The sequence below is a fragment of the Haliaeetus leucocephalus genome, unplaced genomic scaffold (assembly GCF_000737465.1).
Source record: "Haliaeetus leucocephalus isolate CR32 unplaced genomic scaffold, Haliaeetus_leucocephalus-4.0 Scaffold751, whole genome shotgun sequence".
NCBI classification, from domain to species: domain Eukaryota; kingdom Metazoa; phylum Chordata; class Aves; order Accipitriformes; family Accipitridae; genus Haliaeetus; species Haliaeetus leucocephalus.
Genome location: NW_010973187.1, coordinates 13782638 through 13807877, shown reverse-complemented (window position 1 = coordinate 13807877; position 25240 = coordinate 13782638). Strand labels below are relative to the sequence as shown.

The 25240-nt window shown below is 38.9% G+C and overlaps 1 protein-coding gene across 1 annotated transcript in view; it reads left to right on the top strand.

Moving 5' to 3' along the window:
• The window catches only part of CDC123 (cell division cycle 123), a 34203-nt gene extending 13414 nt beyond the window's left edge, over nt 1-20789 (top strand). Inside the window, exons 7-13 of the mRNA XM_010580971.1 lie at nt 3665-3713; nt 5363-5438; nt 8404-8526; nt 12219-12247; nt 17659-17787; nt 19543-19680; nt 20285-20789. Coding sequence (XP_010579273.1) covers nt 3665-3713; nt 5363-5438; nt 8404-8526; nt 12219-12247; nt 17659-17787; nt 19543-19680; nt 20285-20311 — 571 coding nt within the window. The 3' untranslated portion in view covers nt 20312-20789. The remainder of the gene's footprint in view (nt 1-3664; nt 3714-5362; nt 5439-8403; nt 8527-12218; nt 12248-17658; nt 17788-19542; nt 19681-20284) is intronic.
• The last annotated feature ends 4451 nt before the right edge of the window (nt 20790-25240 follow it).

Genomic DNA, 25240 nt, shown 5'->3' with positions numbered 1-25240 from the left:
TCCAGTTGTTTAATAATCACAACTGTAGAGGTGAAATAAAAAGTCCTGTAAGTTCAACCTTGTTGAAAAAGCAACCTGATGCAGAGAACATCGTTTGCAAGGATTGCCCTTTGACGACTTACAGAGGGGGAGTACGAGTCACATGCAAGAATGGCTGTTTTCTGATGTGCACTTAAGTGTTGTAAATTGACTCTCAGTATTTTACTGGACCAGCTGGTGCTATGGACTGATTACTTCTAGAAGTTCATTCCTGAAAACTTTTCAAGAAGCTGGTTAGGCAGGTGAAGTAAAGAGTGTAAAAGTAGCTACTCAACCCTGCCTAAGCCCAGGAAACAGAGTGAAGGGACCATCTATGCCACATTTAGTAGGTAAGAAACATCTACTAGGTTAGCAGAGCAAATGAAACAACTCCTACTGGGCCAAGGAAAAGTTTCCAAATGTATTAATGTGCAAGATACAAAGGAACATGAAGGGAGGTGCATTTTTTTTTAATTTAGGTGTTTCTAAGAGGGCTTGGTTAGAATGTCAGTGCCTGTTTCTGAGATTAAGTGAGAAAGTCTGCTCTTGGGTGAGGTTTAGCCCATCAGGCTGCTAAGCACATTGCTTAACATTAAAAGCTTGCAGATGTTTCAGTCCTTTTTGTTTTTAAGCTAGCATTCTGACTACGTTTTTGATACCAGACTTAATGCTTCTAAATATCGAATTGCAAACTGTAAAGAAATTACAAAGTTTTTCTGAGACGTTGAGGAGTCACAGCCTGTGTTCTCCTAACAGAACATAGGAGGCAGTGTTGGCTCATAAAAATGTGACTTGGCACTCAGGATACCTTTTTTCAAGAACGGTAGCTGTTGGTTTAGACATCAGTATAACCTATTTCGAGGTAGACAGTTCCACATGAGAGTATGTGGAAAATGAGGCCTTTGATGATTTTTTTTCTTGAGGGTTTACTCACATCCCATTTTTCCTAGCAATTTACAATGTGTAGTACAAGATCCTCTTGTGAATGGTGCATGAATTTCCTATTTCTTTTAGTCCTTAAATTTCCAGCAAGGTTCAATATTCAAGAAATAAAGATGCAGTTCAAAGACTGTTAGAAGTTCCTCCTTGATTTTTTTTTTTTTAATTAAGGTTTTAAAATAAACTGAGATGATAGCAGGGGAACTGTCAGATACAGAATAACTTTTACAATTCTCGTTATATTCATAATAGTTTGTTATCCATAGAATAATCTCGGTGATTTGCAAATTAGTTCATGGCTCTCTTAGCAGCATAGGTACTCGAGGTCTTACAAACCCTCTTAAATTGCTTTTCTCAGTGTCGAAAACTGAACCCCATAATGGCTTCATGTAGTGTGTCCTGTTGCAAAGTATATGCATTTGGAGATTAACATACAGCTGCTACATATCAAGAGACCTTGATCCTTCTGTTTTTGATGTCTAAGTATAAATCTGTAAACAAGCTGTTGACCACAGCACAAGGCCTGTAAGCAGTACAGTTTAATTCCTTCACCCATAGTAGTATTCAAAATTACAATTTTCGAAGGCTTCAGAAAAGAGAGCCCAGATATCTCTCAATTTTGGGTTCCTGAAGTCTTTCTGATTCTTCTTTCGAGTACCTCCAAACCTGAATAGGATGTGGGTTAAAGAAACCTCGCTTAGCTTCCTGCCTCTTACAATCAAAAGGCCGTATGTGATGGATGAATTCAGCTGGGTCTGAACAATTAATGCTACAATAAGTTGGTAAAAAATACAAAATTGCAACTACTGCAGGTTGCCCAAAATTTACCCCCCAAAAAGGAATGATACTAACGTCCTTTTCTTGACAAAAATTCAGGATACTATTCAGAAGGAAAATGAGACGACAAAAAAAACCAAGTTTATTTTGTCTTTTGCTGTGTTCTCCCATTTTTTCCTCATTTGTACTCTGTCCTGTGTCATTAAGACTCAAGAAGAATAACGTTACTGTGTCTTGCAGTATTTTTTTCTATATTCATCATTTTGACTGTTTGCTTGATTTGGCAGCAATACCTGAGCAGTCTGTGTGCCTTGGGATTGCACCCAAGGATTTAATTTTCTGACTTACAAGGAAAGAATAAGTATCTTTCCGCACATAGCTCTCACCCAAAATATTTGATGGTTGAGCAGGGGATAATTTTGATTGTTCATAAGGCTGTTTTTTGACTGCTGGAAAAGGCTGCCTGTTCCTGGAATGAAGCAGATTATAGGTACTGTGATCTCAGATATGGAAGTCTGTGAGAGGTAATACACGTCCTAGTGTGCTGTGACTGTAAAACTCCATGTGCTGGACTTCAGCTGCCTTTTTATATATAATTTATGATTGCTTTTGTGTGTGTGTGATATTTTCTTGAGCATGGTACGCATATATGCTAGTAAGGGAGGAATCTTGACCCTAGCAAAACTGCAGGCTCTCATGAGTTTGTTTCTATTTCCTTGACAGATCTTAAATTGCAGTGAATATAAACTGTAGTTGAAGGATGTTATCTGTTTGCACAGGTTTACAGATATATATGATCTGTTTGATTACAGTACTTTTGGAATGCATGCCTGCTATCACCCTTCTTTTCTGTGTGTAGTGCATATTAAAGTCTAAACTAAAATGAGTGAAATTTATTTCTGCTGGCAGCATATTGAATGAACTCTTATGATAGCTCTTTGCTTCAAACCAAAGGCTGGACAGCTATGTATTACAAATGCAATGCCTATATTAGAGATGTTAGACTTTTGGATTGCTTAACTAAGTTCAGTGCCAAAGGGAGATAGTATAAATGTTGCCATTTAAGACTATTGCTCAGTAGTGACCCTTTACACAGCTCTGTGCATCAGTGTAGTTTGTTGCCAGTAAGGTCAGGGAGTACACTTGGAAGGAAAATGCATGTTATTTTGCTAATTCCCTTTGAAAGTTATAGGATTTATTGTAAGGTTTGCTGTAAAATGACAAGGTGCATAGAAGTTGGCTTGGGTATAACTGCCTCCATGCCTGATAGTTCCTGAAAGGTGACACACAGAGTCAGCTACTCACAAGGAACAAAAACCTTGACATCTGCTTGCAGTTATGGAAATAGTTTTGTTTATTCCTACTCTCAAGAGATTTGTAAGAGTATTTCTTAAGGCTCTTAATTTAGAAAGATACCATGCTGTGGAGTCAGGAGTGGCGCTGGTTTGCATCCCGTGCTCATGGAAATGAACTGCTGTAAGGCATGACGATGTGTCTCTGTTGTGTGGTTTAGGAAGTTAAACATTGAAAGTACTAGGGAGAACATGATGCATTGAAGCTAGATTAGATTGCTCAAGTTTATCTGGGTCTTTGCGAATCCAGTTACGCCAACATAACAATAAAGAGGAAAGGAGCAGCACTGTTGATTCAAACAGAAAAAACTCAACAATGAATAAACACTCGTATTTTAGCCATGTCCCTGTCCAAATGTAAGTGCTTCCAAATTAAACTAGATAAAAACAGATTCCCCCTGCCCCGATAATTGTCAAAAGGAGGTTTGTTATTGATGTATTGAATTTACTTGGTTTGTACATCTTGGAGATAATTTAACGGTAGTTTTTGTGATTCACAGTTTGGGATTATTTTTCTCACTATGGCTAAAATCTTATATGTAAAAGCAGATTTTGATGTCTGTGCCTTACTTTTCCAGATTTATTCACTGTACTGATGATTCCCCTGATCCTTCCTTGGACTATGAGGTAGGACTCTTTGTGTGATTTCTAGGTAATTTAAATGAATCGCTCACAGGCAGGGTGCCATTTGTGTTTGGGTATGTGCCCATAAAATTTGTTTTGTTTGTTTTAATTGTGTTGCTTGGACAGTGTGGGGAGGTCTGGTTAAGCAATAGAGGTCATAAGGAGTTTGTTGAATTACAGATCAGATGAGCTAAAGTTCAGACTTTTGAAGCTTCCTTGCAATTTCCTCTCATGTCTGTCAGGTTTTGCCAGGAAGGACAAGTTCAATAGCGGAAAGTTGTATAGTCTTGATAGTATGCTGCTTGTGAATATCACAACTGAGATTAGTAAGAGAAAAGCTAGAAGTAGTGGCTGGGGACATTCTGAACTGAAGTGGTCTATCGTATCTTGTTTCATATGCTTGCTACCAGATTAAAATGTCAAGCTAGTGATGTAGATGTTAACAATGCTTTAAAGTGTTTGTGTGGTGCTATTGCTTTTATGATAGTATCTAGTCATTTCTCTAATAATAATTTTTATGTAAATATAGCATTAGTCATCCTGTGGGCTTAAAGGGATTTAAAAAAGTGAATTAACTTTTTTTTAAAGCACTATCTAATGCGCTTTAAAGATACAGGACGTCTAAAAGTTGGAACAAAGAATTTCATGTTTGCACTGTAGTTAAGAATGTCATCTTTGATTACTGAGGTTTTTCTACTGCAGTTGATAGGTGTTGGGAGTTTCTAGTATCCAGTAGCAGTAATTGAGGCCTTCAAAATAATGGATCCATCTGAATACTTCAGCTTAGGAAATGCAGAAACTTGAGAAAGTGCCAGAGATACGCTTTAATTACCAGGCAGTCTGTCCTATTGACTATAATAGTTTGGTTACTATTTCTATCCTGCGTCCTTATTTTAACTGGTTTGCGCCTTCAAAGGCGTCACAAAATTCTGCTTGGTTATGTACCAGAATAGAGGTTGATTTGGTTAAATTTAATTCTGCTCATCAGTTCTTTTGACTAGGGAGCAACTTTCTGCCAATTCCCTGGCGGATTTGTTGTGTTGTACAGCAGGGTTTTTGTTTTCCATGCTTTATCAATTAATGTAACTTTGAAGTTGTTTCTAAATAATTTCACAGTTACAAATGCCGTACAGAGTGGAAGAGCATAAGGTAATTAAGGTGGGAAGGGGCCTCAGGAGGTCTCTAGTACATTCTCATGGTCAAAGCTGGGTAAGTGATGAGATCAAATCGGGTCGCTTGGCATTTTACCAAATCTGGTCTGAAAGCCTCAGTGGATGGAGGCTGCGCAGCCTCTATGAGGGAGCTGTTCCAATACTTGACAGTCCTCATGGTGAAAAAGTTTCTTCTTATGTCCAGTCTGAACCTTTCTACTCTAAACTAGTTTGGACTAGATGGTCTTTAAAGGTGCCTTCCAACTGAAAGCATTCTGTGATTTTATGAAATTAATATTAAGTCTAATTGCTTTGAAGTATTTGCTAAGATGATTATGTGAACTGCAGGTTAAGATTCTTTTATTTTCTTGTATCAGGAATAATTTCAGAGGTCATCTTATCACTACAGCAAAACTGTAGATCTAGAAGGTATACCTGTTGACAAAAAGTTACCTCTTACCTTTCTGAAACAATACTTTGTCACTTGTTTTTCCTCTATAGCTTGTTCTTCGCAAATGGTGTGAACTAATCCCTGGTGCAGAATTCAGATGCTTTGTCAAGGAAAACAAACTTATAGGTAAGGATTTTCTTAAAGATAAAATTATTAGGTGAAGTTCTCAGGAGTTTCTCTGATTCCTTGAATCAGAGCTAAATCTGAAGACAGTTCTTTCTTATCACACCTCATTTCTGGAATTAATGTTTTCTTCTTCTTTCTGTAATTTAAAATGTGGTGTGCCACATTTCTCTTTCCACTGTATTTGAAAGCCTGATGATACCATATGCTCGATATTACAGTGGGAATATTCTTAATTCTGACTGCTTACTCAGAAACTTCACCCAAACGCTGTTTTGTAAATGACTCTTACGTTCAGGAGCAAATTGCATCGTAGCCAGCTTGCAGAATGAACACAGAGGCAGTTGGGTATTATGCTGATAAAACATGACCACATGTGGATATTACATGCAGAAAGTTGGGGAGGTCAGAACATGTCCACAGGTGTATGAGGTGTCTGAGTTCATATTATATTCAGTGTAGCCAAGTCGGAAAACCTGTCAATCTGTTACTCTGGTTCAAAATCCTAAATGTAAAATGTCTCAAGTGGCACTGAAAAGCTAGGGTATGCACAGTGTGCAAAGAGCTGGTGGGTGTATCGGGAGACCTGTGACAGCTGGAGGACAGGCAGATTGTGCTAGAGCATGTATTTTGGCAGCTCTAGGGCAAATTTAGCTGAGTTATACCCCTCTGGATGTATTGACTATTCTCTGCTGACTGTTACAGGAGCTTAGACATCTAGTGCACATACAGGTGCTTGAATTGAGGGGTTGAATTTCAGGCTAAATACTATTCTGGAGTTTGAATTCAGTTTTGGTGTGGTCTACCATGGAATCTTTAAAGATGAACAGAAATGTAAGTAGCACAGGACTGGTGCACATTTGTCCTTAAGATTGAATCATTCTGCCTAAACTCTTCTAACAAGGAAATGTTACAGCAGTGATGTAGCAAAGCTCTAACCCAGAAGGTGATTTTTTTGCTTTAAAATAAAACCAAGTTTGCTCATTTTGTCTGTCTCATACCTACATACTCACAAGCACTAAGACGCGTGCATACAAGTTGTCTGCCCAGGGTTCCTTGTGATGATATGGAAGGGATATTAGCTATCTAGTCATTGTTTCTCCTGTCTTCTTCTCAGTATGGTGACTGTGCTTGTTTTGGATGTGCCTTTTTGTACCTGTTAGGAGCTGTCAGCAATTTGTTGCTCCATCCTGTCCCACCTCTGTGAATCATTAGGAACATACTCCCTGTTCTTTGTTTCCTGATCTGGGTGTCCTATGGAGCTGCACATAGATGTTTCGGGATGTGCTAATCTAGGTGCTGTCAACACATACCGTTCTCAGCCCTTTTATTTGGCTGTTCCTTCTGGTACTTCTACGCTCATCTTCCCATTCTCTCTCCACTCATGCCAATTGCAGGGTTTATTACAGTTCTCTGTAACAGAGTTTATCTTGCTAATAGCAGAGATTCTCCATTAAGCCAGTATTGCTTAATGGCTACTCGCATAGCTTTTTGGAGGAGGAAGAGCTGAATCCTGTCCTGTTACATGCTGCTGGAACACCACAACTGCCAGAGATCTGCATCACTGTTAATAACCTCTAAAACATCTGAATGTAGATTTATTATAGAATATATATAGTGATACTTACTTTCAAATCCTCAAAGCATTTGTACGCTGGCTAATTAAACACTCTGTACATGTCATTACTAGGTTTTGAAACCTTGTAGATATACTAGTATGGGTTTTTTTTAGCACTCCAGCTGCATTTCTGAAGACAGTTCCAAGATTTTTCACATGTTCCCATGCTTTTAAAATTAATAAGCCTGTCAGTCAAACTAACGGGTGATACTTGCACAGTGTAGTGAATGATTTTGCAGTTATGCATCTGCATCCCCTGAGACACCACCATCTCTTGGTTTTTGTTTTTAAACCTGAGTTAAGCTTTGCAGTGGTATTAATAATTGAAAGTTCCACTGACGTCATAAACTTTATATGGACTTCTTTAAAGAGCACATCTTTGGAGGTAGTCAGCATTGTCTTACAATAAAACTTAATCTCTGTGTTTTGTATATGGTTAAAACAGCAAACTGCCATCATTGATACATTTTTCTTGGGGGATTCTGGCTTTTTCTTTCCCTAAATAGCATGAGTTACTCATTCTGCAGTGATGGGGCAGGTCTTGATTTGACATTTGTCCAGCAGGGTATTGCAGTGGCTTATGTTGACACATCCTGTATGAGAACTTCTGTCATGTAAGATGCATGCAAGTGTATAATCCTGTTGATTTCAACTTAAGCTACTGTCTTGTGGACAAACAAATGTGTGAAATTAAGAGCTTGTGATGTAGCTGGGATATTTTATCTAATGTCAGATATGCAAGAGAGCTCTCAAGGGGGCAAATGGGAGAAATAAGGTACTAGACTGCATGCCATCTCATTGATTTTAGGATTTAAGGTTTCACCTGTAGTGCCTTATCAAACAGGTACGCATTATTCCACGCTTAAAAAATTGGTTAAATGAGAATCTTTATGGTATGCTAGGATCTATCATCTTTGCTAATGTGCAACCTTAGCCTCTACCCTTTTCATTTCATGGTTCCAAATTCTGATCCCTACATCTGATGTGCAGAACAGAAAAGGTTTTTGACCAGAGTAACCAGAGGGAATAAAATGGAAAGCAAAAGACACGAACTGGAAACTTAAATATAGGCAAAGGTTATTCCTGAAATTCACTTAAAAATAGTCAGAGCGTGTACATATAAAGTGAGGTTCACAAAATGTAGGACAGAACTGTTCAAGCAAAAGATTCCTAATGTTAAGTACAGGAGAGTAAAGCCAAACAGGAAGTCATTGGTAATAGTTGAAACTTGGCAGAACCCCATCTTCTGGAATATAAATTATAATGTGCATGTGTGTGATAACTACATTTTGTCTGGTTGGGTTTTTTGCATGCCTAAAGCTCTTTATAATGAACTAAAATTATTGACAGGTATATCACAGAGGGACTACACTCAATACTATGATCATATCTCTAAGCAACATGAGGAGATCTGTAGATCAATACAGGAGTTTTTCGAGAAACACATACAGTATAAATTCTTGGATGAAGACTGTAAGTATCTCAAGGCTTCAATTAGCGAGGGGAGCATGGGGGAGGGAAAAAGGATGTTTATGAAGGTTTTTAAATACTTATTGCACACATAGTTACAAAGACTTAAAAACAGAAATGAAGGGTCTAGCTCTCTGAAGTTTTTTTGCAGGGTACTGGGAGGTTTGAAATTGAAAGGGCTTGCAGGCCAAACTCCATAGAAATGAGACCTGTCCTCCTGTCCCCTTGCTGTTGCTGAGCCAGGCTTGTTTCCCCCACAGTGCACTGCATTGCAATATGCTAAATTCCAATTTACTGCTGGAGATCAATGTTAAAATGGGTACTTCTCAATAAATAATGGCATCCCCGATATTTTAAGTCTGCGGATATGCAGCTCTCTCTTCGTAGGTATTGCTTTCACAGGGCTTGGTTCTTTTTAACTTGGGAGAGTCTTATAGCTCTTGTGGCTAGAGAGTGCAAAGCAATGTAGTTTTTGAATGGCTATAAAATTGGCAACAAAAAAAACCCTGAAGAAATAGGCTGGAGCTTTTCAGGAAAACACAACAAATGAGTGAAAGGTCCCTTCAGCAGACATAATGACTTTTTTTTTTTAAGGCTTTTTTCCCCTTATACTTGTTTTTAATTAAGAAAAATTCTAAACCTGATAAGTGGGGTAGGAAATGCTTAACAAAAAGCATTCAGTAGTAAGAAGAAGTCTTGTTTATAAAGATGTTGTCAGATGTTTACTGTGAAATTATTGAGGTATTCCTTGAAGAAAGCATTTTTTTTTCAAGAAGTTTTATAATAATTTCTCCTAGAATATTGATGCACAGGAGTTTAGCTGTTGAAACTTTTGAATAAAGGCCACAGTATTTTATACACCTAAGCAGCACAAGTGAATTGTCTTGTTCTTTAAATGTGGAGTCCTTTGCAAATTTTATTGGAAATAGTTTCCTGATATGGTTTAGTGAGAATTGAATAGTGTTCCATTGCGATGGGTGATCAGTAGTGGTGAAAAATATGATGAAGAAATTTAAATTGGGTCTGGCGTAGACCAAACCTCAGTTTAGTAAAGTACCTAAACATAAGAATTGTCTGGCAGTTGTATTGTCTTTTAGGAAGCTTTGAAAACTCAACCTTTAGGTAACTTTTGAACATGGTTAATTATTTTGCTGAGCCACCAGAGCAGTCAAATAGATCTGTCCTGTCTGACTTTCTGAAAAAGATACTTTCTAATACCAGTCTCTGTTACATTAAAATTCTTAATAATTTGACTCTGCAGGGTCCCCTTATTTCAGCCCAGAGCAGTTCTCAAGGACCACTGCTTGGAGAAGACTGGTAGTCTGGAAATCAGTATACTAATTTAATAGGTCTATAGCCCTAAAGTTCTGAAGTTAGATCAGTCATCTAGATCTGATGTTCTGATTACTGTCTTTTAATTTTCCTCTGTGTTCTGATGTAATTTTAGCTGGTATGTAATCAACTGATAGATAAGAATTCAGGGCACTATTTTTGGAAATTGATGCCTAGATTTAGGCCCTGAAACTGCTGTTGGGTGAACTGAAAGATCTGAAGTGTCATCTTATGTAAAGGATGTAAAACTATGCCATCCGAGTTACCTTCTGGGAAACGGACATTTCAGGGTGACCTTCTGGGACGAAGGTTTGTTAACCTTTTGTTCTTAGGCACTAAATGCTGGTGGCTTGTCTATCTGCAGAGAAGTGCCACACAGAAAATGTCTTCTGGTTTTTGTCTTTTTTACCACCTTTCATTAATCCCTAATCATATCCCTTGATCTGCTGTCTGGTAGCATATGTGTTGTTAACAATAAAAATCTGGGTTTGCTTGTTTTGTTTGCTTTTAAAAGGGAAGGTATTATAGCTTTTTTCCTGACTTCTTGTTTCGTTGGGGATTTTGATGCTGTTTGCTCTGCTTTTTCCAGTTGGTCTGGTAGCGTCTCCAGATGGAAGAGTTGAGTCAGAGCAGTAGGATAACAGATGGGTGAATGCTTTATAAATACTTCTAAATGCTGTTAGAACCTTCTAAATACCTTTCATAAGAGCCCAGCAAGAACGGTGTTCTGGAGGTGTTGATACTTACCCTCCATTTTGAGCAATTGCTGGTAAAGTTTTACTACAGTCTCGCTGGCACACAACACTCCTGCTCTGAGGTGGTCCCTAAAAAGAGGGAGCAGTTCAGATTTTCTTCTCTGTTAAGTGTTTTGCGAGCGTCCTGAACTAGTCACCAATGCGCAATCAGTCTTAACGGGGATGTAAATCCCACTAAATGCCGTTAGCCTCAATGATTGCCATAGGCTTGCTTTAAGCTGAGAGGCGTAATTTTATAATAAAGCTCAGACGCAAGTTTTCCATTAATGGAATATGACTAATGAGAGTACATGTACAGGCAACAAGTTCAGTTGAACAGCTGGAGAAGAAGTCTAGGGTTGCTATACTCCTCTTTGCATTGATGAGTTGCTTAGCCACCAAGGGCTTGTCTTCTTGAGAAAATATAGCACTTAATTCCACAGTGACATTTTTAAATTGACGTAACTGAGCTTGTGCAAACAGCTGCGTGGATTTTTAGGCTATATGGTCAAAAACAGTTACATGACTGGCTTTGGTGCTCTTGAGTTGTGGTTTGCCCTTAGCCCAGCCAGCTTTGCATGAAATGTTAATGAAGCTGCTGAGTAGCTTTACATGCATGGATGTGATCAATCAACATCCCTGTTACTGACGGGCAGCTTCCTGAGTAGTCACTGAGGCTCAAGTGTTCTTCAGTCATATCCTAAGTTTAGTTTATCCTGCTTGTATTGGGAAATTTCTTAGCTGAAATATTCCCTTCCTGATTAGTGAAGGAAGTGACAATACAGCATTTGTCTGAGGTTTTTCTAAATCTGGCTTTTTTTTTTTTTCTTTCTTTCTGCTAAACTGGTACAACTTCTGCATGTAGTCATGCCTGAATGCTTATCTGTCGATTTCCCTAGCTGAATAGAAAGACAAATCAAAGATTTGTTTAACCATACAGAACAGAAGCTAATAGAAAGATGCATGTACAAAGATTCACACTTAATTAAGTCAAGGGGAGGGACAACAATGGAGCTACACAAGGCAGCTTTGCATCAGTCACTGAGTAGCAAAGGGTCTGTTTGAAAGAGCTGTTGATAATCAGTAGGTGTGCTGTATCTGCTCTGGGTTACATTAAACATAGCCATTTCACTGCCACCTCCTTCTCAGCACGCCCACCAACCCCTTTGTTCCTACAACCTGTTTGTCTTGTTATTTGCTGAAGTCCTAATCTCCTTCAAGCAGGAATTTTCTCTTATTAAATGTTTGTGCAATGTCTAGCACAGCAGAGTCTTGATCCTTCCTTGAAATTTCTCCGTTCTGCTGTAAACCGAACAGCAGTAATGTCGAAGATAAGCTTCTCCCTGTGCTAAGAGTTTATCAAATGTTCTTCACTGGGGGGAAAAATTAACAGAAGAAACCAATATTAAATGGAAAAACCTGGCAGCCGATCTCTCTGTGCATTAACAATAGTTCTTGAAATGTTTCAGCTCCCTTGTGGAAATGAACCTAATTCTGGCTTGCAGTTCTTTAGACATATTGACTTTGCAGATTGTGCTGTGTACACAAGTATCTATTTGGATTTAGACATCTTCTGTGAAATTGTATATCTTTTAAGATTAACATAGTTTTTTTTTCCCTCCTTTTCAGTTGTTTTTGATGTGTACAGAGACAGCAGGGTAAGTGAACAATAGGTTGTAATTGTTTATTCTGTGGAAACTGAAATGCTACAGTGATGAAGCAAATAATAGCTTCATCTTCCTAGAAGTGGTCCTAGAAGTGGCAAAAAAAAACCAAACAAACAAACAAACAAAAACTCCCAAACCCCCAAAACTACTTGATGTTATCATTCTGTTTGCCAGGTCTTTTTCTATTTTAGACACTGTCCACAGTAGGAGAATAATAGGATTAGGTGTGTAAATATGTCTATGCCAGTGATGTAATTATTTAGTAAGTACCTTCCAGAGAAGTAGTCTGTCTTAAAGCACATAACTTTGGCTTCAGCTGCAATTTTGCCAGTTCTGTGTGTCTACTGAAGGCAATTTAGTTTTCTTTTAAGAAAGATGGGTACTTAATCAATGTCACGCAACATTACTGAATTGTTTTAGCAAAGCACTACCTGTTACTAAGGTTCCCCTCTGCATAGTGCTTAGTCTGGGTGCTTTTGACTGAAATGTATCTGAACATTCAGCCAGAATGGCTGGGATATTTAAAAAAATAAGGCAGGGGTGATATTTTGCTCACTAAAAAAAGCTTGGGGGATTCTTACTATGTTTTCCCCAAAAAAACCTTCCTGGGGCTCCCCCCCCCCCCCCCCCCCCGTTATGTTTTTCCCTATAGCATCTGAACTTATCAAAACTAATCATTTCTTCAGATTATCCTTGTGAGGTTGGAAAATGATAACTTGTACTTTATATATGGAAGTCTAGGGTATGAAGGGATAACTGTCAAAAGAGTATATGAATGTGGTGTGCCCAGTTTGAGACAGATGGAGGCTAATTTTTTTTCTTTAAAACTGCTCCAGCTGTGGTTCTGAGTGCTCAGCAGATCAGAACCCTGAACATCCAGATAGCAACAGAGTGGGGAGAAATATCCCATCTGAACTTCAGCTGCCAATATCAAAGTTAGTCATCCTGACATCTCCCAGTGTCAATGGAGAGAAACAGGTCAGATGAATTGCGCTTGAAAGGCACACATTTATTGTTTTAAAAGCAACCACAACCAAAAATGCATTGTTTAGCCTTAAATCTCAAAACCTTATTTTGGGAATCACATTAGTGCATGAGAAGTAAGTCTTTGTTTTAGCTTAAATTCCTTTCCAAATCCTAAACCAGAAATGCAAAAAAAAAAAAAAAATTGCTATATGCTTTTGTTATACACATTTATGAGTCTCACTGTTTGAGTTGTTCAGTTATTGGATTGGAGAAGGTCTTTATTTGAGTTGGGTTGGGAGTATTTGCAGTAAGTCCTGATTCTGACTTTGAATGTTGCTAAAGTATTTTGTAGTTGTGTAATAGTAAATTGTGCCATAGTTTGCAAAACAGAAACTAAACAGGAATGTGTGTCATGTGAAAAACAACTGTTGTACTGTTACTCAGCACAACTTTTAACGTAGGTACCCAAAATCAGGCTATGGGCTAAAAAGAGCCATGCTGATCGGTAATGAAAATTACCTGCCCAGGCCCCGATAATCAGACTTGAGGATGCTGTCAGGCAAAATGAGGAGCAGCGCTTCTTCAGCATTGAACCACGTTCTGCCGTTGGGTACTCTGCCTCACAGCTGAGGCATGAAGACAGATTATTTAAGTAAAAGGTTTCAGCCTGTGTGATCTCAAATGAGCATTGTTTCTTCATCTGTCAAGATAAAGTATATGTTTGTAGATATCTCTCAGTGCCTTCTACCCTCAGGTCTTGTAAACTGCCAGATAGCCCTTTGTGTGTCAGATCCTCCGCCTTTCACACATACTTTTGTGGTTTGCAACTGTATTATTCATCGCTCCTGTTGTACGTGAGTTATAGGCAGCAAAATAATATTGAGTGTTGCTGAGTGTGATTAATTTCCAGAGCCCATGCTCCTCATCAGGCTGGTTGCACAGCAACCTCACCTACAGAACGAGAGAAATGCCCAGTGTCTGCTTGTTTTAAATTCTTTCAACTCAAAATATGCGTCTTGGAGAAGCTTGTTCTTTGATATGGTTGTGAAAGAGAGCAACCCCCTCCTTGTGCTTGCTTTAGTTACTTGAGAGACTGTATGGGGTAGGCTGCCACAGGTCCTGCTCGTTTTGTTGGAGGTTGGCATAGAAGCAGTGGTGGCCTGGTTGAGAATAAGCTTTTATGTGTCTGCCTTTCCTGTTACACTCTCTTTACCGAACTCATCTGAGTTAGTGCCTGACTTCTCAGACAAGTCCTCTTTTAAGGAAGAAACACTGTCATACAGTCTTCCAAGTTGGATGATCTGGAGAACTAGTCCTGAAGAGGTTATGTTGCAGGACTGGTAGCCTGTTTTCATTTGGATCCACTTCTGTTTTGGTTTTTTTTTCTGCTAGCGGTTCACAGTCGTTGTGCAACAGCTGACAAGCCTGAGAATCAGCTCCACTGTTGCTCTTTGTATTATCTCCCAGGTGTTAACAACTTGTAACTACGTTCAAGACAAGTCGCTGTGGTAAGACAAAGTAGTGCAGTGAGTGCCTCCAGACCACTGCTAGCTCACAGCTGCTGTTGTTAATGTGCGAACTAGTGCTTATGTCTCTGCCTTGTGAGCATGGTCACTCTGCAGGAAGGTGCAGCTGGAGTTAGGGAGATGTAACAGTTCAGTTTGCGTTTTATCTATCTTTTAAATTCCTTTGAACAGTCTTTTTCATAGGCAGTTCCTTTCAGCAGCATGTTGCTTAATGCTTTAGTGAAACAAAGTGTGAAGCTGACATGATATGATAAATCTATTGGTTCCTGGTTTAGGATGAGAAAAAAAATCTTACGTAATACAGGCTGGGTTTTTTCCCCTCCAGATATGCACAGCTTTGCTTTCCTGACTTGTGCATTTCTGTGCTCTCATATGACAAAGATTACTAATACCAGATGGCAGATAAATAGCTTTACTACTGCTCTTTAGTGCAGTGGACTACACGGTGCAAGTAATCTGAAACTACCTTTAAATCATGACATTGCATATAAGACTTGAAAGAGCATTTAGTCTTAAGAAAAGAGATTTTGGTTACTGACCCAGAGTTATATACATTCCCGTTAATGAGCTTTGAAAAGGGATATTTAGTTTGTTTTGCTACATCTCATCAATTTGCAGCTACCAAAGCTCAGTGCAGATTTAAGGCCGTCTCAAGGAAAACAGTTGGTGTTGTAGATGGTGTACTGCTGTCTGCAGGGAGGGAGAAATACTGCTGGGTGCTCACAAAAAACAGGTGTCGCTTTCAGTAGTCTCAAAACCAATTTTCAGTTTTTTCCAGGGTACATTTCTTCTTTAGAGAAACGATTTTGAGTTCCTATGAAAAAGCTGAGTTTCATGTACTTGGGGCGAGGAGGAGTCTCTGTGAAAGCCTTTCATAGGGAAGTCCTTTGTTAAGTATAAACACTTCTGATGCAAGGAAAAATTCTCTGAACTGCTTAACGAACTTTACCAGCCGTTGCTTCTGTCTGTGATTAAATTGGTTCATTAGCTTGTTTTTCTAGTGTGATAGAATGAATCTAAAATTACAGATTCCTCCTCCTGCTGCCTTGGAGCTAATAAGATGTCCCCATTAGCAAAAGTAAAACATCACTTATAATAAGAATTTGCGACTGCCTTTTGAAGAGGAACAGAGATGGAAAATGATAGCAGAGCTTGCCCCTGTTCGCCCTCTGCACCGATGGTGTCTATTTGTGCAGAGGTGTTGCACTAGAAGATCAGTGCCTCTTCACCCTTGTGAAACAAGAAAGAAACTGCACGGGTCTGTGTCCCCACAATTCACAGTTTCTTTTGTCTGGTTTCAGTACTACTGTTGCAGTGCATTGGCTTCTTAAAATTTTCTCTGTGAGAGCTGTACCCGGTGGATCTGCCCTGAGAGACCTGTGAAAGCCTGCGTGCAACCACACACTCACTGGTCACGGTGCTGGCTCAGTTCCAGTTTACAAGTAGCATCACTGGTTTCATCTGTGCTGGGACTCCCCCCACCTGCATGAGTAACTCGCTGTGGATGATAACAGAGCAGCCAGAGCATTTCTGTTCTCTATTGTACGGGTTTCCATGCGTTTCCTATTCTATAGTGCGTTAGTGCCTGTGGGGGTAGCTTAGGCAGTGTGGGTGGGAGAGGAAGTCTCCATGTTACTCCGTGACTGAAGGCTTCAAAAGCATCTTTGTAAGTTAGAAACCAGATCGCTGTAGTGTAAATCATTGAAGATGTTTGCTGTTTGTATCAAGATAGGGAAGATCTTTTAAAGAAAGAAGATCCTTCAGGAATGAGGGAAAGAAAGAGAAAGGAAAATAAAATTTTAGTAGCTACACAGTCTTCAGGTTTGTTTTCAAATTCCAGTTGATCTTTAATAAACACAATAAAACCCTTCAGTCCTGCTTATGTTACAGCAACCTTTTTCTTTCCATATTTGATAGATCTGATTTATTCCAGATGTAGTACTTGTTTTGCAAATTCTTACTAGCAGTTGTAGTCATATTTCATTATAATTTATTATAATGTTTTGTTTTATGAGAATAGATGACACTTTCTTGGGTAAGAAAAGATGGCCCTGTGCTGGGGGTTGTATCTTGAGATGACTCAAGGAACACAAACTATTTCTTGCTCCCCCGCAGACGTCTCTGTTACCTTTAATGTGTCTTGTTAGTCTCTCTGCTTTCATTTTTCAGCTGTAAAACAGGCATGCTGTTGTGCATGCTACCAGAACTGTTTGGAACACAAATGTATTAAAGATGAGGCAGGAGAAACTAGTCTGGACTACTAGTAATGGCTATATTAAAAATGCCTTTAAGTTATTCTTTATCTGTATCTGTGCAGCACCTTTCAGCTTTCATGATCTCTGCTAGCATTTTGCAGACCCTGCTCTGTATGTTTAGAGTTCCTTCTGAGACCAAGAACAGCAATTCTTGTAGACTGCTGAATGTACAGCAGTGCTGAGGTGGCTTTTGATGGAAAGCAAAATCCCTGTTTGGGTGGGGGTTTTTGTTTGTTTGGGGGTGGTGTTGGGTGGTTTGGTTTGGGGTTTTTTTTAATATATATGCCTTGTTCATGCTGTCTGGGGATCTTGGAGGACCATGGGGATTAGACAGAACTTCTGTGGACTCATCTGAAAGCACCTTGCATAGAACTGAATTCAGTTTATTTGAGCTCTATTTGATCTTCAGTTTAACAACAAACAACAACAAAAAAAGTAATTCATAGCTTGCTGTGTTTTAAAACTGTCTAATGTAAAGGATGTTAGAATATTTTAAGTGCTTAAAACCAGGTGATTTCAATTTTGACATCTTTTTATCTAAAGACCAAGCATACTACAGTAATACAGATGTATTCTGATTTTTTCCTTCTTCTTTTTTTTTTTTTTTTGTCTTAATTCTGTGGCTTGTTGTAATTCTTCTATTGTTCCATCGTAGGGTAAGATTTGGTTAATAGATTTTAACCCGTTTGGTGAAGTAACAGATTCCCTGCTATTTACATGGGAAGAACTGACCTCTGGGAAAAACTTGAAAGGACACCAGGGTGAAGGGGAAGCAACAGAACAGGTACAGCCCTGCGGTGAGGGAGGCTGACTAACAAATCCAACAGGCATTAGGGCCTTTTTTTTTTTTTTCTTCTCTTTCTTTCTTTGTTGTAATCAAATTGTGATGCAAATCCCATTGAAGTGAATGGATTCCTTACATCATGAAACATAAACTCTTTGTAAGTAGAATCTACCATATTATACAGTAGTTAATCCCAACACCTATTGCATGCTAGCTTTAAATGCAAGGGAGTCTTTAGTTCAAACAGTAAGTATAAGCCCATATTGCAGCTTTGACCACGTTGCAAAGAAAATGCCGTGAAACTTGCTTTTATGCAGTTTTGATGTGCTCTTCTCAGTTTCTCTTAAACTCTGTTACTTTTCTATTTAATCACTTAGTTCTGCTTTGTTCCTGATATCTGTCATACAGTTTCCCAGAGCTCTAGATTTATGTTTGGGGGAAGGCAAAAAGAAGCTTAACTTCTGTCTCTCCCTCATATCGGATACCCTCAGGGAAGCCTTGTCCTCTGGTTGAACTCCCTAGACTTGCAGAGCAGGGCTTTTCTATCCCTATTCCAAGCTGCATTGCCTCTGTAAAAACAAATCACTTCCCGTTAATACAGAGAGGGAGGAATAATCTTAATTTATTTGTACTCCACCTTTTTTCTCACTGCATGCTTGAGACTTGCACATCTTAACAAGTCCTTGGACAGCATGGGCTTTTCTTTATTTTCTAGCTGTTAAACTGCATTAGAGCTAACTGAAATGACATGTTTTATTGAGCTGATTTTAACATTTGAGCTTTGCTTTAGTTCTGTCGCCATTTTCATAACATGTTGAAAGGGAAATACTCCACTCTGCAGGCTATCATTCATGCCATTTTCTCTTAGTCTCACTGTGTGGCTATTGCTGTATGAAAACCCATTCAATGAACCGTCCTGCTGAAAGCTGTCTCCTTTGTTAAAACACTCCCAATTCTTGAGCTGTCCATGGGACACCTGAATTTTGTTTTGAGGATTTCTTTTTCTCAGTGCCAGATGCTTTACAAAGTTTTCTCTGGTTTAAGCCTGGATGAAAAGTAGAATGACTCATCTTCATGCTTCAGCATACATTGATCACAGAATCTGATCTGAAGTTACTGAACTTCTGTCTTTAAAATGAAGCTATTTATTGCCATACCGTGGGCAATTATGTTGTATGGCAATGTGTTCAACTGAAAATTATATCAGGTTACCCAAAAGCTGTTGCTACAGTTGTGCATTTAGAGATATTTTTGGATATTTTATAGAGATACTTTTCCCTTCAGTAAGTAGATTGGTTGGAAAACTTGGATCATAATTTCAGTAAGGTTATATCTGCAAACATGCATTTAAACAAGGAACCTGTGAAGACAAGTTTAGGGATTCTATCATAAATATTTTCTTTATCCACATATTTATGTAGATACTATTGCACAAAGTTCCTTACAGCTCCATTGTTACAGCACTGTTATAAGTGTATGTGTATTAAATGCATTAATAATTGATACAGTGTAGAAATTTTAAAGTGAGGGAATGAATGCCTTTATTTGACTCTTATTAACATTTTAACTTTTGCTTAAGTGGGCAGAGTTTTTAATGAGAAAACTACAATTTTTAGAAAGCACAGGTTTACTTGAATGAATGCCAAATAAACTCATTGGCAAAGTGACTCAGATGATGTCATGGAGGAGTTCAAGAAATGTTGCTAGCTTTATTCACATACACTGTTCTTTTCTTATCAAATATCTTTTCCAAAGGACTATCCAGTTTTCCGTTGTACGAACAGTAAAGTCACTGTCCAGCCTAGCCCATACCTGAGTTACCGACTGCCGAAAGATTTTGTGGACCTTTCTACAGGAGAGGATGTTCACAAATTAATTGACTTTCTTAAACTGGTAAGAAGTAGTGAAAAAAATTTCTGACCTTCCATCTTTGTGACACAGCAACATCAAAGTGCCTGGAACTGTGCTTTTATAATTAACATAAATGTAAATACCAATGTAGTATAAATGGAAATGTATTTTTTTGAATGGCTGAAGCTAATGCTTTTAAGAACTTTAAAAGTTAAAAGTATATTAGGAAAAAACAAACACTTGTTCCTTTTTCAATACAATTTCTCTGTTCCTTTGATGGACAGTGACATGAAAACATGACATCTTTGTAAGCTAGGGAAGGGAGGACAGGTTGTCTTCATCTTGACCACTGACTTCTTCCACCACCATCATGTTTTCTGGTTCTTGTATATTCCTTTGGTTAACGTATGGGGCAAATCTTGTTCTTTACTGGAAATAAAATCCTGTAGTTTGGGATGGGGGAGAGGGTTGATATTGTTCTGTTCCATTTGCTGGAAACATTATCTCTTACCATTCAAAAAATGGCTTAGAAATGCAGTCATTTTCTAACATCCATTGTATCTGGAAACGCTTGTCATGATTTATTCGTGCTCTTACTTCAGATAACTGTGTCCTAACATTATGAACTCTCCTGTTCCGTTGACAGAAAAGAAATCAGCAAGATGATGACTGAGGTACCAAGAAGAATTACGTTGAATTACAAGCAAGAAATGTGGCAAAAGCTATATTTAGCATAACTATTAAGCTATTGATTTAAAGAAAACCTGCTTTTTATAGTCAATGAAAGAACTGAAGAGCTGTTCATCCTCTGTGTCTGTTGGTTTATATAAAAGTGTAGAAAAGCTTTTTCAGGGAAACATGAAAGGTCAGGGTGAGTTCTCACTAGATTCCAGGTTAAATACAATTACATCATGGTGCAAGCAAGCAACAATCTGAGTACAATTGAATGACTGCTTTCTTATCTCATACTGTGAAGATTGATGCCATTGAAGTATGCCATTGGACTCTTCAGTGATAAATATGACAACATTTAATGCTTGTGCAGTTAAAACGTCAAGCATTCTCTGAATTTAGGCACAGTCTTGCTTACAATATAGTATAGTCACAAGGAAAGAAAGGAATGTACCTTTTTTTCTGTAGTAACCTTTTAAAATTGCAAATCGACTTGTTTTGTGAGCACTTCTTAGCCTTCCTTTATGTAAAAAAGAAGAGAAAAAAAAAAGTGGAGATTTTTTTTTTCTTTGTCATGAGGGCTAATACTTCATTTCAGAGAATAGCTATATAACTATAGCAGACTACTTATGGTTTGAACATTTTGCATTTCAGGAATTTGAAATTCTGAATGCATTTCAAGTAAAGTAATATTTTCACAGTAGCTAAGGTTATGAAATTTGTTAAACTTCACCAAATTTCATTTCATTTTCATAGTAAAGCTTTCTTGAAACTTACTTTTTAACATGATTACATACTAGACATCATCTGTGGCTTTAACAGAAATAGTTAAACATAACATCAACCTGTAATTTTATATGTGGACTCAGTCTTGTTTCTTTTGTATCACATCTCTGAGTTTCTTAAGAAAATAATTACTCTTTCAGCTCTTAAAATTCTGTATTCATTTGGTGGTTCTTCATGTTTTTTGTGTAAAAGGAAGCTTGGCTAAATCTGGGGAAACAGAAGCTCTTGTTACCGATTGCTGTTACTTGGGAGGTGGGGGTTGGACAGTTTAGGATGAAGAACCAGCTAACTTCTGGATATAAGTGCTTGCATGGCATCAGTAATTTGTTAACAGTGTGCACAATTCCTGTTGAAATGAAAGGACATTTGAAGGTGCTCATAGCCCCTGGAAACTGGTTCCTATTTCAAACCAGTTATGTGATACTTTGTGTGCATATATAAAGCTGTTCATGTTCCTTGCCTTGCTTTTGCTGTCAAATTGATATGGTGCTCAGTTACAATCTGTTCTTAGATGTAAATCTGAGCTTAGATGTTAAATTATTACTTACTGTCTGTATTTAGCTTCAGTTTTGAATGAATACTTACTCTAGTTAAAGATTATGCAGATTAAGAATCCAGTTCTACTAAATACATTGATGAAACATCACAGATTAAAGCTCCTGCAGGCTGAGAGTACAAGATCTGCCCTACTCTTGAAGCAATGGAATCTTCTTAATAGCTTTTTGTACACAAAGTAGATGATCATTAACTTAGGGCTGGGCTATCGAATCACAGAATGGTTTGGGTTGGAAGGGACCTTAAAGACCATCTAGTCCTAAGCCCCCTGCCATGGGCAGGGACACCTTCCACCAGACCAGGTTGCTCAAAGCCCCATCCAACCTGGCCTTGAACACTTCCAGGGATGGGGCATCCACAGCCTCTCTGGGCAACCTGTGCCAGTGCCTCACCACCGTCACAATAAAGAACTTCTTCCTTACATCTAATCTAAATCTACCCTCTTTCAGTCTAAAGACCTTACCCCTTGTCCTGTTACCACATGCTCGTGTAAAAAGTCCCTCTCTGGCTTTCTTGTAGTCCCCCTTCAGGTACTGGAAAGCTGCTGTAAGATCTCCCTATAAGATCTCTCTTCTCCAGACTGAACAATCCCAACTGTCTCAGCCTGTCTTTGTAGGAGAGGTGTTCTAGCCCTCTGATCATCTTCATGGCCCTCCTCTGGACTCACTTGAGCAGGTCTGTGTCTTTATGTTGGAGCCCCCAGAGCTGGACACAGTACTCCAGGTGGGATCTCACAAGAGCGGAGGAGAGGGGGAGAATCACCTCCCTTGACCTGCTGGCCACGCTTCTTTTGATGCAGCGCAGGGTACAGTTGGCTTTCTGGATTGTGAGCACACGTTGCTGGCTCATTTTGAGCGTCTTGTCAATCAACAATCCCAACTCCTTCTCTGCAGACCTGCTCTCAATCCATTCATCGCCCAGCCTGTATTTGTGCTTGGGATTGCCCCGACCCATGTTCAGGACCTTGCACTTGACCTTATTGAACTTCATGAGGTTCGCACAGTCCCACCTCTCAAGCCTGTCAAGGTCCCTCTGGATGTCATCTCTTCCCTCCAGCGTGTTGACCGCAGCTCACAGCTTGGTGTCGTTGGCAGACTTGCTGAGGGTGCACTCAATCCCACTGTCCATGTCACCAACAAAGATGTTAAACAGCTCTGGTCCCAGTACTGACCTCTGAGGAACACCAGCGTCAGTTGTCTCCACTCAGACATCGAGCCATTGACCACAACTCTGAGTGTGACCATCTAGCCAATTCTTTATCCACCCAGTGGTCCATCCATCAAATCCATGTCTCTCCAATTCAGAGACAAGGATGTTGTGTAGGACAGTGTCAAATGCTGTACCTAATCCTGCCATACTATAGGACTTTGGATGAGTTTTTCTCACCCTTATCAGAGGGATTATCTGAGTGTAAATGTCTCTAAATCAGGTATGAACTTCAAAACATAAAAAATAACAAAGCTTTCTTTTTTCTTTTAAAGTTTCTAGCCATAACTTACACAATTGTGATGATCTAACCACACTTCCTTTACACAGATAATGCCTTGGAATTTCCAGTAGATTCATAAATGCTTTTGAACTACAGATTATTGTCTTGAGTCTTGGTTTAAAGCTGTAAGATAGTTTCCTGCATCTTTTTTATGGGCTCCACTAATTAATTTACCATTATCATAGCTTTCTGTGCTGGATATTCACCAGAACATATACAGTGTCAGGACCAGTTTGATGGGACCCTATGCACTCTAGAGTGTCCCTTTAGGTGAGTAGGCTGGAGCAGTAGCCTTTTAACAGTCCTTTGATTCTTGACATTATTATTGATCCTGAAAATGGCATCACCAAGTGAACTGACCATAGTCAGTGCAGAGCTCTTAGACTTGCTGGCAACTTCCGTGTATTTGCAAGAACTGCAGTCTTTTGTGGGTGCTCTGCATTTATAGTTGAGCTCTTCTAGGACAAATCACAGTGGGATCGGACACTGGCCCAGCACCTGGCTCCCTAAATGGCTTTGCTTGTTGCTAGCCTGTGCTGGTCCTCTAGTTAAAGGACCACCATAATGACATGCTGTGCTGCTCCTGTCTCCTACCCAGTGCCCTCTGGCCCAGCTTACCCCTCCATCCCTCATCGGTTTCAACATCTGTTCAGCATACTCAAAGACTTCTCTTTATAGTCATATGCTAGTGATAAGTGAATTCAAAGTTTGTTTTTCTCCCGTATGATTTGCTAACAGATGACCAGTCTGAATTAATGGAGTGCTCAGCCAAGCTATCAAACGCTGATAACTAACTTTATTTCAGAGTTGCAAGAACTTATGCCACTTCCTCTGGGTTTAGTCTTAATGAAGAACCATAGAATGTAGCAGAGCAAAAATACTAGTCCCGTGTTCAGGTCCTGATACAGAAAGAGTCCCCACTATAAAAATCTGTTCTACATAATCAGATTCCCCCAAATATCATATCCTTACAATTTAAATACATACTTGATATTTACTTTGCTTCTTTCTCCAACTTCAGGTAACCAAATGTTGATTTTTTTTTTTTTTTTTGTCTGTTAGATTAAAGATTCCTCTTCTAAAAGAATTTTCATCCCATATGACCTTTTGATCTGCGAGGGTAATTAACCAACATATTCCTCTTGGGGAGGTGAGGAAGCTAATGTTGATACATTAAAAATGCTTCAGAACAGTTTTAAACTGAATAGTATATGATGCTTTTAATTCAATTTCAGGTCATCATAAGATCAGTTACTGCCTCTAGCCATCATAGAGAAATTTGAAAATGCAGAATTCCAATTGTTCAGGTGCTTGTTCATGTGATTCAATGGTATGATCACCATTTGCTGAGTAAGGGCTAACTATGTACTATATATTCTTAGTTACATGCTTAAAACATTATATAAAGATACTTGTAATCTCACCTAGATGACAAACATGAGACGTTTTAGAGGGAAGTTGTTTTATACAGATCATATGCTTGTCAAACTCTTAAGAAGCCTGGCTATGTCTAACGGATCAAGTGTAGTGAGGCTCAGTTCTTGGACTGCAGCTCTGCCAGGAGCGCCAAAGGAAAGTCTTCGTTGTTTCACAGCCAATGCTTGTGATATTTAATCTTCCAGATGGATAGTGGGGATCAGGATTCCAGTAACCCCGTAAGTAAGAATTATTAGCATGTACTGGCTTAGTTCAGGATTTGAAATAATGCTCCTGCACTTCTGGGCTGCAGACTGACTGTTCTGTTTGTACTCCTTTGACTCCTCTTTTTCCAGTGTTGTCCTCATCTTCCCTGACCCACCAATCTAGTATTTGGGTGAACGTTAGGATTAGAGTAAGCAGCAGCGTGGATAATACTCATCCGAATTTTAAAACCTCTCTCTGTCCACTTTTTCCTCCCTCTTAGAAAGAGATTTTCTTGAGTGGTGCTATATAATATCTGAAAAAAACCCTAGAAGTAGGGGAATAATAGCCAGCTCCAAGCCTCAGTAAAATGAATACCACTTGTTAGATTCTGGTCACAGTGTATGGCTTGTAAAAATCCCCATAACTGCATCTGACGTCCTTAGCTAGAAATTTCATGTATCTCATTCTTACGCACTC